The sequence below is a fragment of the Anolis carolinensis genome, chromosome 1 (assembly GCF_035594765.1).
Source record: "Anolis carolinensis isolate JA03-04 chromosome 1, rAnoCar3.1.pri, whole genome shotgun sequence".
In the NCBI taxonomy this organism is placed as follows: domain Eukaryota; kingdom Metazoa; phylum Chordata; class Lepidosauria; order Squamata; family Dactyloidae; genus Anolis; species Anolis carolinensis.
Genome location: NC_085841.1, coordinates 276,025,268 through 276,039,777, shown reverse-complemented (window position 1 = coordinate 276,039,777; position 14,510 = coordinate 276,025,268). Strand labels below are relative to the sequence as shown.

Below are 14,510 nucleotides of genomic sequence, written 5' to 3'. Positions count from 1 at the left end.
CCTGGGGGCCATTAAATGGCTGAGTGGGTTTCCAAAGTGGGTGGAGCTTAGCCTTCTAACTAGCAGCAATAGGAAAAAAACAGTTATTCCTCTCCCTCTAATTAGGACTTTATTTTTCTTGGGTTTTTTTGATGTAAAAACACAGACCGGATGACCATGTCTTTTGTGGCCAAGTTTTGTGAGTTTTGGGTATTTAGTTTTGCTGTTTACTTTAAGGCAGAAATAGTTAGAACATTGTTATATATATAGATGTGAAAGGATGTCATAAGGAAGAGGGAGCAGGCTTGTTTTCTGCTGCTCTGAAAACTAGAACTCGGAACAATGGTTTCAAATTACAGGAAAGGAGATTCTACTTGAACATTAGGTATGACTTCCTGACTGTAAGAGTTGTTCAGCAGTGAAACTCTCTGCCTTGGTGTGTGGTGGAAGGTCCTTCCTTGGAGGCTTTTAAAAGAGGCTGAATGACCATCTGTTGAGGGTGATTTGATTGTGCTTTTCCTGCATGGCAGGGGTTGGACCAAATGGCCCATGCGGTCTCTTCCAACTATATTATTATATGATTCTATGGTGCATTGAGTGTCGGGTTTCAAAGCACATGTTCAAAGCAAAGCATAGCAATTAACGTGTATACAATGTGTATACAGATATAGCAGTCTGTATGCAAAAAACATCTTCTATTAAATCTTGTTTCTAGTTGGAATCTGTTTAACAGCATAATTATGAAAAGCCTGTCTCTTCTTTTAAATTCTAAATTAATTTGGGGGAAAGCCTTCCTGAAGTAAAAAGGCATTTCTGCTTGAATGCAGGTCTGTCTGTTCTGTTTTTCCTTATGTGATGATGCTCCCAAAGGTATTCATGTTAATTTTTTATAGGTTTAAGTATAAAAAATTTAAAAGAGAGGAGGGGAGGGAAACTGAACGTTACTGTAGCTGAAAAAAATATTACAAATGGGAATTTAAAAAACACCACAGTAAGTATTTTTGCAATAGCAGAAAATATAGGCTGCTGTTAAATAACTAGCAGATGTTGTAAAAAAAATAATACCCCATGTACCCTAGTAAGGGTAATCTAGCTAGTTTTCATGTATCTCCTCTTCTGACTCAGAAGCCATGCATGGAGAAAGGTGCTCTCAGAACCATTTTCATGATTGAACTGAGATCACAAGTGCTCAGTGCTTCTTTACATTAAAGACTTTTTAGTGTTAAGACACCACATTAATGTCATCCAGAAAATAAATAAGATATATCAAGTGTACAGGCTGTTCCCAAGTTATGAACAAGATAGATTCTGTATGTTTGTTCTTAAATTGAATTTGTATGCAAGTAGGAGCAGGTACATTTTTGGATAGCATAGGGAAAGGTTAACACTCCTGTGGTGTTTTGTTTTGCTGTCTGTGCCCATTTAGAAGATTTCACCTCAATTTCTGTCCCTGTGATAATTGGCTTGCTTTAGAAACAAAGATTGATGTGAAAGCTTCAGCTGAGACATCTTTTCCCCATGATAACTCTTTCAGGAGTGAATTTCACTTTCTAGGAATGAATTTCTCTCACACCTTGGTTTTTAACTATGAGTCGGTTGTAAGTTGGATGTTAGTAACTCAGGGACTGCATGTATTAGAACAAATCCCCAGGTATACTGCAAAATCCTTCCCTGAAACATGTTAAGTTATTCACACATGGGGAAAAGCAGCAGTGAAGTGATAAATTTCTAAGTCCATCTTAAAGTCCTTTACTAAAGTGGGTAAGTGTAGGTCAGACAGAAGTTCCAAGATTGTGGAGGTACAGCTAAGATGATATTGTCTCATGTTTATCAGGACTACCAATTCTACCATGGAACATATAAGCAGATCCTATACAAGATCCTGCATCAAGGGGCCCTCGGTGGCGCAGTGGATTAAACCCTTGTGCTGGCAGGACTGATGACTTGAAGGTTGGGTTGCTGACCTATAGGTTGCCAGTTCGAATCCAACTTGGGGAGAGCACTGATGAGCTCCCTCTTTCAGCTCCAGCTCCCCATGTGGGGACATGAGAGAAGCCTCCCATAAGGATGGTAAAAACATCAAAACATCCAGGCATCCCCTGGGCAATATCCTTGCAGACGGCCAATTCTCTCACACCAGAAGCAACTTGCAGTTTCTCAAGTTGCTCCTGATATGAAAAAAAGGTGATTAAGATCCTTAAAATAAGGCTATTCACTCTGCTGCCGCACTATTTGTCTCACTGACCTATGGATCCTCTGACTATCTCCCGCATCAAGGACTTCCAGGTGAAATACTTGGAAATCTCTCATCCATAGATTCACCATAAATAAAAGTTGATTTGATGACAGTTGGCAACACCAATTGTGTGAATTGACCCTAACATTTTACACCATTCAAACAACAATGTTTGTGACTTTCTTTTCCCCTGTGTTCCTCAGCCTTGATTACTAATTGCAGAATGCTATTGGTGAACTGTTTACTGTCCTAGCTCTACTATTCCTATCTGTTATCCTTCACAGTGCTTTACTCACTGAACAAAGAATGTCATTGGTTTTGGTAAGGCTGACAGTATCTTGAATAACAATATCAATCTATTTTTGTTTACAAAATAGGACATCAGCTTGGCTGTGTGTGCCACTTTAAATTTTATAGCTCCGTATGGGAAGCACATTGTGTAGAAAATTGCGGGTCAGCTTGTCTCCATCCTGAAGAAAATGTTGCTAAGCATAATAAGGGAAACTCAGAATCTGCATTGGAACAGATGCTGAATTATTCTCTCACGTCAACTAGATACAAACTTTTTGTTCCCTGGTCTGGTTCCCTGCAGTATGTCTGTGAAACAGAGATAACATTCACTAGTAATGGAAAGATGGGGAAAATAGGTGAGGGGAATAGAGAAAATAGGGAGATGTGTAGGGTAGATTCCCACAGAGGATGTATAAAATAAAAGAACCACTAAACAGCAATATTTTCAGTTGGAAAAACTTGGCTGTCACAGATGTTTACCTTTGTGGTGGAGACAAAACATGTTTGCATGTAAAAAGCTAGGCGAGGAAAGCTAAAATAGTTTATCTGCTCCTTTAGGATTTATAAACATTTCCTTGGCTGTGCCCTGCCTCTATGCACCAAAAATCCAGAACTTTTACCACAAGATAAAGACTTGACTCTTTATTAAGAGTCAGTCTTAATAAATATTGCAAATTAAATTACATTTGTTTTAGAGCCTTTCATATTTGCTAAAATTCCTAGATCTAGCACCAGTAGTACATATCCTGTATGCCACACCCACCGTAGTGACAGTGTTATTTGGCAGATATCTGTTCATTGCTGTTTAGGGTGGCCAGGAGTACAGAGCTCTTGTACCTTTAATAGTTGGGTAGAAGATGTTTACCGAGTGAGTTTCAAAGCATAGTAAGAATTTAAATTTGTGTTTTCCAAATTCCAGTCCAATGTTCTGTGGCATGAGCTCTCACACCTGAATAGTAGGACACTGCTGAAAGAGAAATGCAGGCTTTGTTGTAATTACTTACTTGTTTTTTCTTAAAGAAAAAAATTAACATTCCAGTACTAAATTATCTTTATGCTTGTGTCTGTTTCTACCCAACACTGTAGAGGATTCAGTCTCTAAAACTTATTATTAATTACATTATTGATAATGTACAATCATATTCTTATTCAGTAGATCCATATTCAGTTGCTGGAAGAAGTGAAAAAATTCATATTGACAAGGCTTGTGACATGCAAAACACAGGGTGAAAATTTGGCTAGTAGCAGCAAATCATAACAAGGCTTTATCTATTATCCCACAAAGAAACTCTTCCACATTCAGAGTAGTCTTGATAGCTTAATTTGCAACATTTATTTTCCTTATGATGATGATGATGATGATGATGATGATGATTAACTTTATTTATACCTGGCTTTTTTCCCCATGGGAATTCAAGGTAGCTAACAATTACTCACTTTGGTCACAATTTAAAACAAAGCAAAAAAATTATATATATAAAAATTAAATAACACAGCCAGTACAGAAGAACAAGAAGGTGAATTCCTATTCCCAATTGTTATTTAGATAGGAAAAGACAAAAAGGCAATTTAGTTGGTGTCAAATAGGATCTCTCTTTTACAATATATGAATGCAAAAAATGTAATCTTACTCTTTTGAACATAACATATGACATGTTCTTAGTCTTGGAGTATAGGCCCACAGTTCTTCTGAACAGACTTTCTACTACTTATGCAGTTTACTTTCTACGAATCTCTGTTTTTAAATTGCCAGTACAGTTAATACTGCCTATAGCAGGTGTGTACAAAGATCAGCCCTGGGGCTACAAGCGTTTTGAGCCCTTCAGATTTCACAGACCACCCTCTGTTTTTAACCCTCCTGTAAACACTACATGTAATACATGGAAGCTGACATGTTAACTTGATCTCCATTGACTTTCCTTGCCAGAAACAAATATGTACATGGATATGGAGATGTGTAAGAGTCATTCCAGTAATCATGCTGTCACCTTTTTAGCCTCTGCTGTCTGTGTAAGTAATGTGGAATTCAGATGTTATGTTGATCTGAACAAGTGTAAATCTGGATGATGGCAGGTCTATTAACATTAATACAATACATTTTATGAACTATCCTAGAATTGTCCCAACAAAAAGGTTACAGAAATCATGGAACTGTAGAACTAGGGGGAAAGCTGATGCTGCTTAAGAATGTCTGCATAAACTGTACATGTTTTCTGTACTTAAGTAATTTTCAATCAATGCATGTCCAATCTCGTCTTTAAAACCCAAGGAGGAAACTTGTATATCTTTTTAAAATACGATTTTTGCAGGCAGTTTCTGTCTACAGATTAAATTTGCTTTCCCTCAAACTTACTATTTACATCCATTTTTCAATGGACAGTAGCAAGTATTCTCTTGCTACTTTGTGGAATCCTTTTAATATCTATCTACTATGATGTTTCTTAATGATATTCTCTCAAAGCCAAATGTTGCAATTCATTTGGTCTTTTTGTATATATATCAGAGACATAACCTTTGTTTTCATCTCCTCTAAACCTTGACCTTTACATCTGTTTCTGTCTTTCTTAAAATGCATTACAAATGGGCCTAATAAAAAATAGTGGAAGGTTAAAGAGGCTAAATAGAAAAGTACACTTATTCATGCATGCATTTTTATAATAATTCCCATCGCTGTGCATTTTTATCCTGTTACAACTATAAATAAATGGCACCATTTAGCTATTTGATAACAATGCTTATGTGTTTCGGAGTAGTGGGAAGAAGAGAATCTTGTCAGGAAGAAAAACAGTATTTTAAGGAACAGAAGGACACAAAGCATTAGTGGATGCACAGAAAATTGGAACAGAAGTAGGAGAACCAGGGAAAAATTATAAGGAAGCAGCTAGAAGAAATGACCTTTGACTTCAGATATCTTTAATCCAATGCACAGAGCATTCATTTGGGAAATAAACCAAATGAACTTGAACCTAATGCAGGAGGGTAAATATTATTTACTAGGCATTAATAAAACATGGCTGCTTGAAATCTATGGCTGGAATATAGCATTTGGTCTATTCAAAAGGAAGAGACCAAACCAGAAGAGAATAACATTATATAAGAACATGCTCACCAGCAAAGAGATATGAGCCTTGCAGCACTCAAAACAAATTGAGAACATTTGTGTACAAATTAAAGGAAAGTAAACCACAATAGAATCAATGTGAGGATCCAATACAGATTTCCAAGCCAGATGGAGAACTTGGATAGTACCTTCATAAATCAGATTTCCAAGGAGAAAAATAATTGTAATGGGCAATTTCAACTGCCCTGATTTCTTTTGGGAGCTAAACTCTGCCAAAAGTGTAAGGTCCAGCAGCTTCTTCATCTGCCTTTCTAAAAATTCAGAACTTAGGAAAAAATTAACTTTCATGGACCTGGTCTTCACCCATTGGTCATTAAGGTGAGAATGGTGAGATTCTTTGGTAGAAGAGACCATATCATTGTGGGTTTTATAATGTAGAGGAAAGGGAAAGTTTGAATGTAATTAGACTTTGAGAGAGCTGATTTTAGCCAACCTAAAGAAATACTGGGGGAAATCCCATGGTCAGAAATACTCAGAGGAGTTTCTTAAAAGGAAGATATTGAAGGCACATTTGCATACAGTTTCAAAGGAAAGGAAATAAGTCTTCTCCCTGCCTCTCCCTGCTCACCGCTATATTATCACTGAACCTCGCTCAGAGCCCTGCACAAGTTCACCCCTGTATATATTGTACCTGTGCCCAGGCTTTTAAGTACTTGACATGTTTTTATGTTGTTTTATACTGTTTTATGTTGTTCTATATTTATTGCTATTTTGTTTTTAATGTATTGATTGCTTTACCTACATTGATGTTGGGCTTGTCTCCATGTGAGCTGCCCCAAGTCCCTTCGGGGAGATGGAGGAGGGATACAAAAATAAAGTTGTTGTTGTTGTTGTTGTTGTTGTTGTTATCTAATTTGGACAATAAGAAAATCTTGGATGAACTAAGATTTCAAAGTGGCATGCACAAGAAATAGAGGATGTGACAAATATACACATGTATACACCATGAGTAGCCAATATTTGTATTTGTAGGGACAAGGTGAGGCAGGCTGAAACAGAGTGAGCTCAGGCTTATGAGAGAGAAATCCTTGGTAGCAGTGCTCCGAGGAAAAGGAAGAGAGGTTGGAGATTTTAAACAATGGTTGGATAATCATGTGTAAGGATTCTTGCATTGGCAGAGGATAGACTGCATAACCATTGGGCCCTCTTGTTATTGTTAACTGCTGTCAAATCAGCTTCAGTTTATGAAGATTTAGTGGATGAAAGACTTCTGAAACATTCTTCTATTAAAAGGCTTTCTAGTGTCTTGAAAAGTCATGGCTGTGATTTCCTTGTTTCTCTATCCACCTTTTCCCTGTTTTAGTACTGCCTTGCAATTTATGAAGTATTATTATGTCTTTCCCAATGTATCATGTTATCGTACAAAGCCAATAACTTCATTTTAGTAATTATGTCTTCTAAGTAGAATTCAGGCTTGCTCTGTCAGCTTTCTTCACTTTTCAGGTTTTACAGCCATATATAGATATCAGAAAATACTATGAGATGGAAAATTCTGATTTTCATACTCAATGATATTTCTCTGATTTTGTGATCAGGAACTTCATGTTTTGGGTTTTAACTATGAAAAACAACTAGCCATGAATGAAGATGAGCAAAATTCTGCTGGGGTAAATAATCTCAATGATGTCTTTCTCAGAACTGTTCTGGGATAGCTGTTCCTACATCTTAAAAGAAGCAGCTCTCTGAAGTGAAGTGCCAATACATATTGATAACTGGAACATGTTGTAAGCTGTTTGGAGGCATTGGTGGGAAGTGTTTTTGTAAATAAATGCCAATGGTAATTTGATTTGTCAAGAAAATATATTTGGAAGCATATCACAAATAGTAAATATTAATAGGATGGTAAAATTTCTCATTATCCTGTATGCTACTTATAAAACCCCTTCCATTATAAGTGGAGAAACCATAGTGTCAATTCTGCCCTCCCATCCCTGGTGCCTTTGAGCACATTTTGAGGAAATTGTGCCTGTAATTGTTTCTGAAAAAAATATTAAGGTTCACTTTCCCATTTTTTTGTCTGCTGTGCTTAAAGCAGAACATTTTCTACCGTGCTTCAAACAGAACATTGGGAGCATATGTCTACATATACTGCATGTACCATTCTGGTGACCATGACAACAGGGTTTTCTTAGAATCCATATAATAAAGTGCAAAGCTGTCATAGCTTGACCACTAGATATGTTGCTTTTGTTTCGAGGTGTGGATCTGAACAAAAAGATTGAAATATATTATAGGGACTTGAAAGTGCAGGCTCCTGTTATTCAAACTGACCTTCACAAATAATGTGAAAGTGAGAGATATCTTACACCCCATGGTATAGGTTAGTGAGATGTTTTTAATATTGGATGATTAGAAACAATTGGGTATAAAGCCATGAGGCATCTATTCAAAATTAGCATCATGATTAATGTACATAATGGATGGGCTAATTTGTTATAATTTAAGCAATTTACTTCCTGCTGCAAGAAAGTCTTCAAAATTGCTTACTATAGTTTTTAAAGATAATCTGCACTTCGGGACATACTCGGTAGAAAATTAGTATGTTGTTTTGGGGGTCAGAAAAGAGTATTTTTGTCCCAAGAAACAGCATTTTCCACAATTTCTGTGCATAAATTTATATTTCTGCTTAGAAATATTACAGGATTTTATATGAAGTAAATCATGAGCTGCAAAGTTTCATCAGTCCAGGATTATCCTCATCAGAATTTGCTGTCACTGAAGAATCATCAAGTTTGTTGACACTGAAGTATGTCCACTATTGCTTCAGATGTTCTGCCACTGAAACGTAATATTTTTGTTCTCTTCTAAAATATTGTCATTTGAACTTCTTAAGAAACTTATGTGCACACTTATATTCCAGATAATTTCCAAAACAACATTTTAACTTAATAGTGAACCATCTATATTTACTTACTTAATACTGTAATTTTATCCCACTACAGTTACTCAAGATGGCTTCCAAAAATATCTAGGAAGTTTACTAAAAAAATAATTCACCTGCAGAGTAAAAAAAATCTAGTTGACTATTATTGACCATGGTAGTTCACGCTCTTGTTGCGTCTTGAGTAGGCTACTGCAATGCACTCTACATGGGGTTGGCTTTGAAGACTGTTCGGCAGCTTCAAGTAGTCCAGCGGGCGGCAGCCAGGTTTCTAACTGGAGTAGGTTACAGGGAGCACACAACTCCCCTGTTCCACTGGCTGCCAGTCTGCTACCAAGCACAATTCAAAGTGCTGGCTTTAGCCTATAAAGTTCTAAATGGTTCTGGCCCAGCTTACTTATCCGAACGTATCTCCTCCTATGAACGATCTCAGAGATTAAGATAGTTCAGGGAAGCCCTTCTCTTGATCCCACCCCTTTTGCAGGCGTGACTAGTGGGGACGAGAGACAGGGCCTTCACGGTGGTGACCCTTGGCTGTGGACCTCCCTCCCCAGGGAAATTAGATCAGCCCCCTCCCTCCTGACCTTCAGGAAGAAAGTTAAATCCTGGTTGCAGGATCAAGCGTTTGCATAGTGATTCCCAGTGCAACAATTGATATCTCAGTGCAATAATGAACTATTACAGATAACAGTTGTAATGGTTCCTGACATATGTTTTCATTTTGTGTGATTTTAAGTAATTGTTTTAATTGATATGATTAATGATGTAATGTTGTTTTATATTGATATGTGTTCAAGGCATCGAATTGTGCCTTTGTTGTGATCCGTCTTGAATCCCCTTCGGGGTGAGAAGGGTGGGATATAAATACATTAAAATAAATAAATAAATAAATAAATTATTAATTCCCTGAACAAAACCCAATTGTGTCTTTCCTCTATAGCTCTCCTCAACTTCAAAAGCAGCTACAGAATGTTAAGAAACTCTTAAGAAGATTGTTGGATGTTATGCTAATGGTAGAGCATTGGCAAGACTCAGGACTTGGGTCTTTCTGTAGAGATATATTTGACATGTGATAACATTGAACCCTACCATAGGTTCAACTCCTTCAAGCAATGAGGATCTTCCATTAATACTATACATTTTAATTGCACCTTTTAAAAATCAACTTAAATATATAAAACTAAAATGCAGCTTCCAAGCTATTAAGCCAAATATATTTTTTCATCCCCTCCTGCTGTACCTTATCAGAATGAAAAAGGGTTCAAAAATCAAGTAAGAATAAGAGTGACTTCAGCACCCATCCCTCAACCATTAACCGTTGAAGTCATGCAGCTGATTGTGAATGGGTGACTAGGCAAAACTTTATTATTGTAAGAGTAAAATAAGCTGTATTTTACAATATTAACATCATCAGACTTTAACAATAGCTGAATGTTATTGTATGAATTGTGTATTGGAGAGAAATAAGAGAAATTAATATTTTACAAATTCGTTCATGTACCATATCCCCAAGGGCATGGAAACAGCTTGCTCACTGATATAGAGGATTTTCTTTGTTCAATATATTTAAATCATTTCTATTTTGCTGTTTCAAATGTGTATATACATGCTAGGCCAATAAGATTTCTGTTTTTTTATTTTGTTCATGCTGTATATGTGTGTGCATATGTGCAGTTGGTATATTTTGCTAAGGCACTCTCAGTATTTTCAATTGAATTGTTCCGGGTAACAAATTTACAGCAGGGTGGCTTAGAGATGCCATATCATTTTAAACTAAATGTGGGAGAAAACCCTATGAGAAAATAGAAGGGGAGAAAGGGTATGCTCAAGGGCTGTATAGATCACTCTGAGAAAATAGGAGTTTGTGTTTGTGCAAATAAAGTTCAATTAAGAAAGTTGCTGTAGACTCTTTTTCTTTTCTTCAAAGGTGCAAGAACCTTACATTTCCAGACAGCCTTCCTGAGGTCAGCATTGTTTTCATATTTGTGAATGAAGCACTCTCGGTGATTCTACGTTCCATTCATTCAGCTATTGACAGGACTCCTGCTCATTTGCTCAAAGAGATTATTTTAGTGGACGACAACAGTAATAATGGTGAGTAGGATACACCAACGGTCCTTCCCTGATGAGGATAGGAACTAATCAAAGAGAATTTTTGTAGAAAACTCTGTGTGTTTTATATTCTGTGCATTTTGATTATTTAATACGGAGCCTGCCCCTTCATAACCCACTATGCTTTTCCTTTGTACTCTCAAGTATTTCAAGTATTTTTTTTTTCTATCAATGCCCCTGGATGCCCTAGGTTAAGTAGTTTAATGATTTAAATATGTTTTAGATTTTTTTACTCTTTTTTGTGGTAGAACGAATCCTCAAAAAGACTAAAAATAAAATGCTATGTTCGCTTGCAGAAACCTGGCCAAATATTAGGACCATGTTCAAAGGCCATTCAAGAGATGTCAATATAGTGTAGGTACAGGGTTTCTAGCAGATCATATTTTCCCATGTGATCCTGCCTGAGACCCAGGATCCTCGGAAGAAGCCCCTTTTTCATTCCCAACACGTTTACAGGCACTTTTACTGGTGGTGAGTCAGAACAGAGCCTTCTCAGTGGCTATCTCGAGGCTAATGAGTCTTCCCCTGTCATCAGGCAAAGACTTTTATGTTTTGTTTTGTTTTTTTACCTCTGATAAGCAGGACCCACTCTCTGGTACATGCTTTCTCAGAAGCTATGAGTCTGAGGTCTCTCAGTGATTATTGCTTTTTGAGATGTATTAAAATCTGTTTTCAGCTTTGATGTTGTTACTTCTTTACTATAAGTGTAACATTCATTATTGATTTGTTTGTTTGAGGGCTTAAACATTTTAATAAGCTGTTTAGGGAACTCACTGGTTGATGAAGTGAGATGTTAATACCTCTCTAAATAGCTTATACTATGTCAGGAGCACTTCACCATGGCATACTGGATTATGTTTAGAATATGAACACTTATTTGCATGGGAATGTATTCTGGCACCCTGTTGGAACTTTATGTCTAAAAGAGATTCTTTTCTGTTTAGCACATTTTCATTTATCATCCTCCTTTCTTTCTCTAAAGTTCTTGGTAGGATTTAGGAACATCTGTGCTAGGAGCCAAGCCATGCTTTGAATTTAGGTGTAAAGCAATGAAAATTGTGTTCTTCTTAACTTGGTAAAATCATGAGAAATGTGTTAAGAAAAATTCCTAGGCTTCATCCACACTACAGAATTTATAGTGTTTATTTTACTATAACTTCCACAATTTCATCTTGTCAAATCTTCGGATTTATAGCTTGGTGAGGCACTAGAGTGCTCTAGCCCAGGCATGGGCAAACGTCAGCCCTCCAGGTGTTTTGGACTTCAGCTGTCACAATTCCTAACAGTCGGTAGACTGTTGAAGTCCAAAACACCTGGAGGGCCGAAGTTTGCCCATGCCTGCTCTAGCTGATACTTTCTATACTGCCAGTCCCAGGATTAAATAAAACAGAACTATGACTGTTAAAGTGTAATAACAATGTTATAATTGAATGGTGTGAATGGGTCTCTGATCCTTATAGTGGCTGAAAAGTTCTTATATGAAAATTTGGGGAGATCATATCCTAAGACAGCTCAATGTACTTAGCCTGCAGACTCTGTCAGACTCTGGGCTTACCATCCTCTTCACTTATGCACTGGGTCTGAGGTCAGTAGTAAATCTTACCAAACTTTGTAGTAAGCAGTGGAGACACTTATACTGTCTCTCCTCCTCAGGAGCATTTTTCTATTGACAACATCATAGTTCCAAAAATTTTTGTGTTTGTCTGTCAGAATGCATGAGTGTATGTGTGTTGCTTGTAGAAGTCTAGTGTCCACAGTTTCTGGAGTCCTGGATCATTTTCTCCAACTCCACAATTATTAATATAGCTCTACATAGAAGGCACACCTCGGAACTGTTTTGTCCCCATAGTTCACTAGTTATGCTTAACTTTGTCCATGAAAATAGTATATGATCCCCTGTGGTGAAAACATCTTAGCAGAATGAAAGACCAATTCGGCAAATGTGAAGGAATTTAATGACATTGAGCCACATGTAATTGTTTTGATTTAGCAAATTTACTTATATTCAGGGTTGTTGTATGTCTTTCGGGCTGTGTGGTCATGTTCCAGAAGTATTCTCTCCTGACGTTTCGCCCACATCTATGGCAGGCATCCTCAGAGGTTGTGAGGCATGGATAAACTAGGCAAGGAAAGGAAAAAATATATATCTGTGGAGAGTCCAGGGTGTGACAAGAGTCCTTTGTCAGTTGGAAGCCAGCATTAATGTTTCAGTTAATCACCCTAATTAGCATTGGAAAGGTTTGTCTCTTGCCTGGGGGGCATCCTTTGTTCAGTCATTAGCCATCCTTGGGGCTCCTCTGCCCTCAGAGTGTTGCTTCCCGTCTACTGTTTTGATTTTAGAATTTTTAAATACTGGTAGCCAGATTTTGTTCATTTTCATGGTTTCCTCCTTTCTATTGAAGTTGTCTACATGCTAGTGGATTTCAATGGCTTCTCTTCACAGCCCGAAAAGCATACAACAACCCTGTGATCCCAGCCATGAAAGCCTTCGACAACACATTACCTATATTCAATTAATTATTTGATGTACTGATCAGAACTGTGAGCAGACTTTGAACCTCCAGGTCAGATATGGAGGATATGGATGTTGGTGATAATTTGAAAGAGAGGAAAGGGAAGTCTTGGAAAAAGTCGTAGAGAGGCACCACAATGGATTTTATTCTTCAGAGAGATTAGGATGAAACCAAAATGTTCAAAGCTTTTTGCAGATCTCCTTTTTTCTACTCTTGAGTTGGAGCCATATTGGGGCACTATGCTTGTGTTACAATAAGGTATGCAAGCGGTTAGATCTTCTCATAGGTTGCTAAGTATGGCCCCTAGTGCAGCTAAGTATATACAACCTTTTTATCCCTCTATTTTTTACTTCATGGATTGGGAGATTATTGACCATTGTGAAACCTGTGAGCTCAATGCTGCATTGCCTCTTTAAAAATATGTGGAATCTGGTCTAACCATGTTATTATTTAGTTATCCTGGGCAAGAAGTATATAGTATCTTGGTTAATATATTATACCTAGTCCTTCTACATGACTTATTATACAATTCATACTGTTGCCTTAGAACCAATCATGTAAGGTTTGGTGGAATTATAAGCAAGTTATCTTGCGGTACCACATTTTTTTCTGGCTGCTTCTGTTTTACTATGGATGAAAACTTACTTGAAATGCAGGTTCCAAGAAATACATAAATGGAAAAGAAAGAGAGAGAACATTTACTCTAAATCTCATCATAGTTCCAGAAAAACGCAATATTTCGCCCAACCTTGGGCAGGTTTCTCTTAAAATACCATCATAGGGGAGCACAAGAAAGATAGCATCCAGGATTAATGTATTTGTTTTTATCCATTTACTCTACATCACAGGACAGTGGAGAGACCCAGCCTAAGTGAAAAAATCACAGGCAGTCCAAAACAAATGGGCAGATATAACAAACGAAGATGGTTGATTGTTTATTAAGCAGGCTGCAGGAGTTCTTTCTTACAGACATTCAGTCCAAGTCTTCTATTAGTAAAAACAGAATACCTTAGGAATTGGGCAATTGATAGCATGAGAGTACTGAAGAAGCTAAATATACATGAGAGACTTCGATATTAAATAGGATATAACTCTGTAGGAACTGGTCGCTTCTCTGTCTGTGAAAAAGTGTTCTTAATTAAAATACCTTGCCTAGCAAGATTTTCGTATCATATATCCTATTATTTTTTATCTCTTCATTTTTTCAGCGGGTAAAATGTAACACCATTAAAAGAACTGACCCCTGTTGCTACTTATTTCTTTTCAAAGAACCTCGATCTCTATACCGGGAGCCAAAGGCCAGCAGAGGCCATGATTTAGATTAAAGGTATTGATTTAGAAATAGTTTCTCTGTGCACTTAAGGCTATCACAAAAAT

General features: G+C 37.1%; 1 protein-coding gene across 3 annotated transcripts in view; it reads left to right on the top strand.

Annotated features, from left to right (window-relative positions):
* The window catches only part of galnt18 (polypeptide N-acetylgalactosaminyltransferase 18), a 462,670-nt gene that overhangs the window by 182,690 nt on the left and 265,470 nt on the right, over positions 1-14,510 (top strand). For all 3 annotated transcript variants that reach the window (XM_062967703.1, XM_062967704.1, XM_062967701.1), the window contains exon 3: positions 10,436-10,602. In XM_062967703.1, the coding sequence (XP_062823773.1) occupies positions 10,436-10,602 (167 nt within the window). The remainder of the gene's footprint in view (positions 1-10,435; positions 10,603-14,510) is intronic.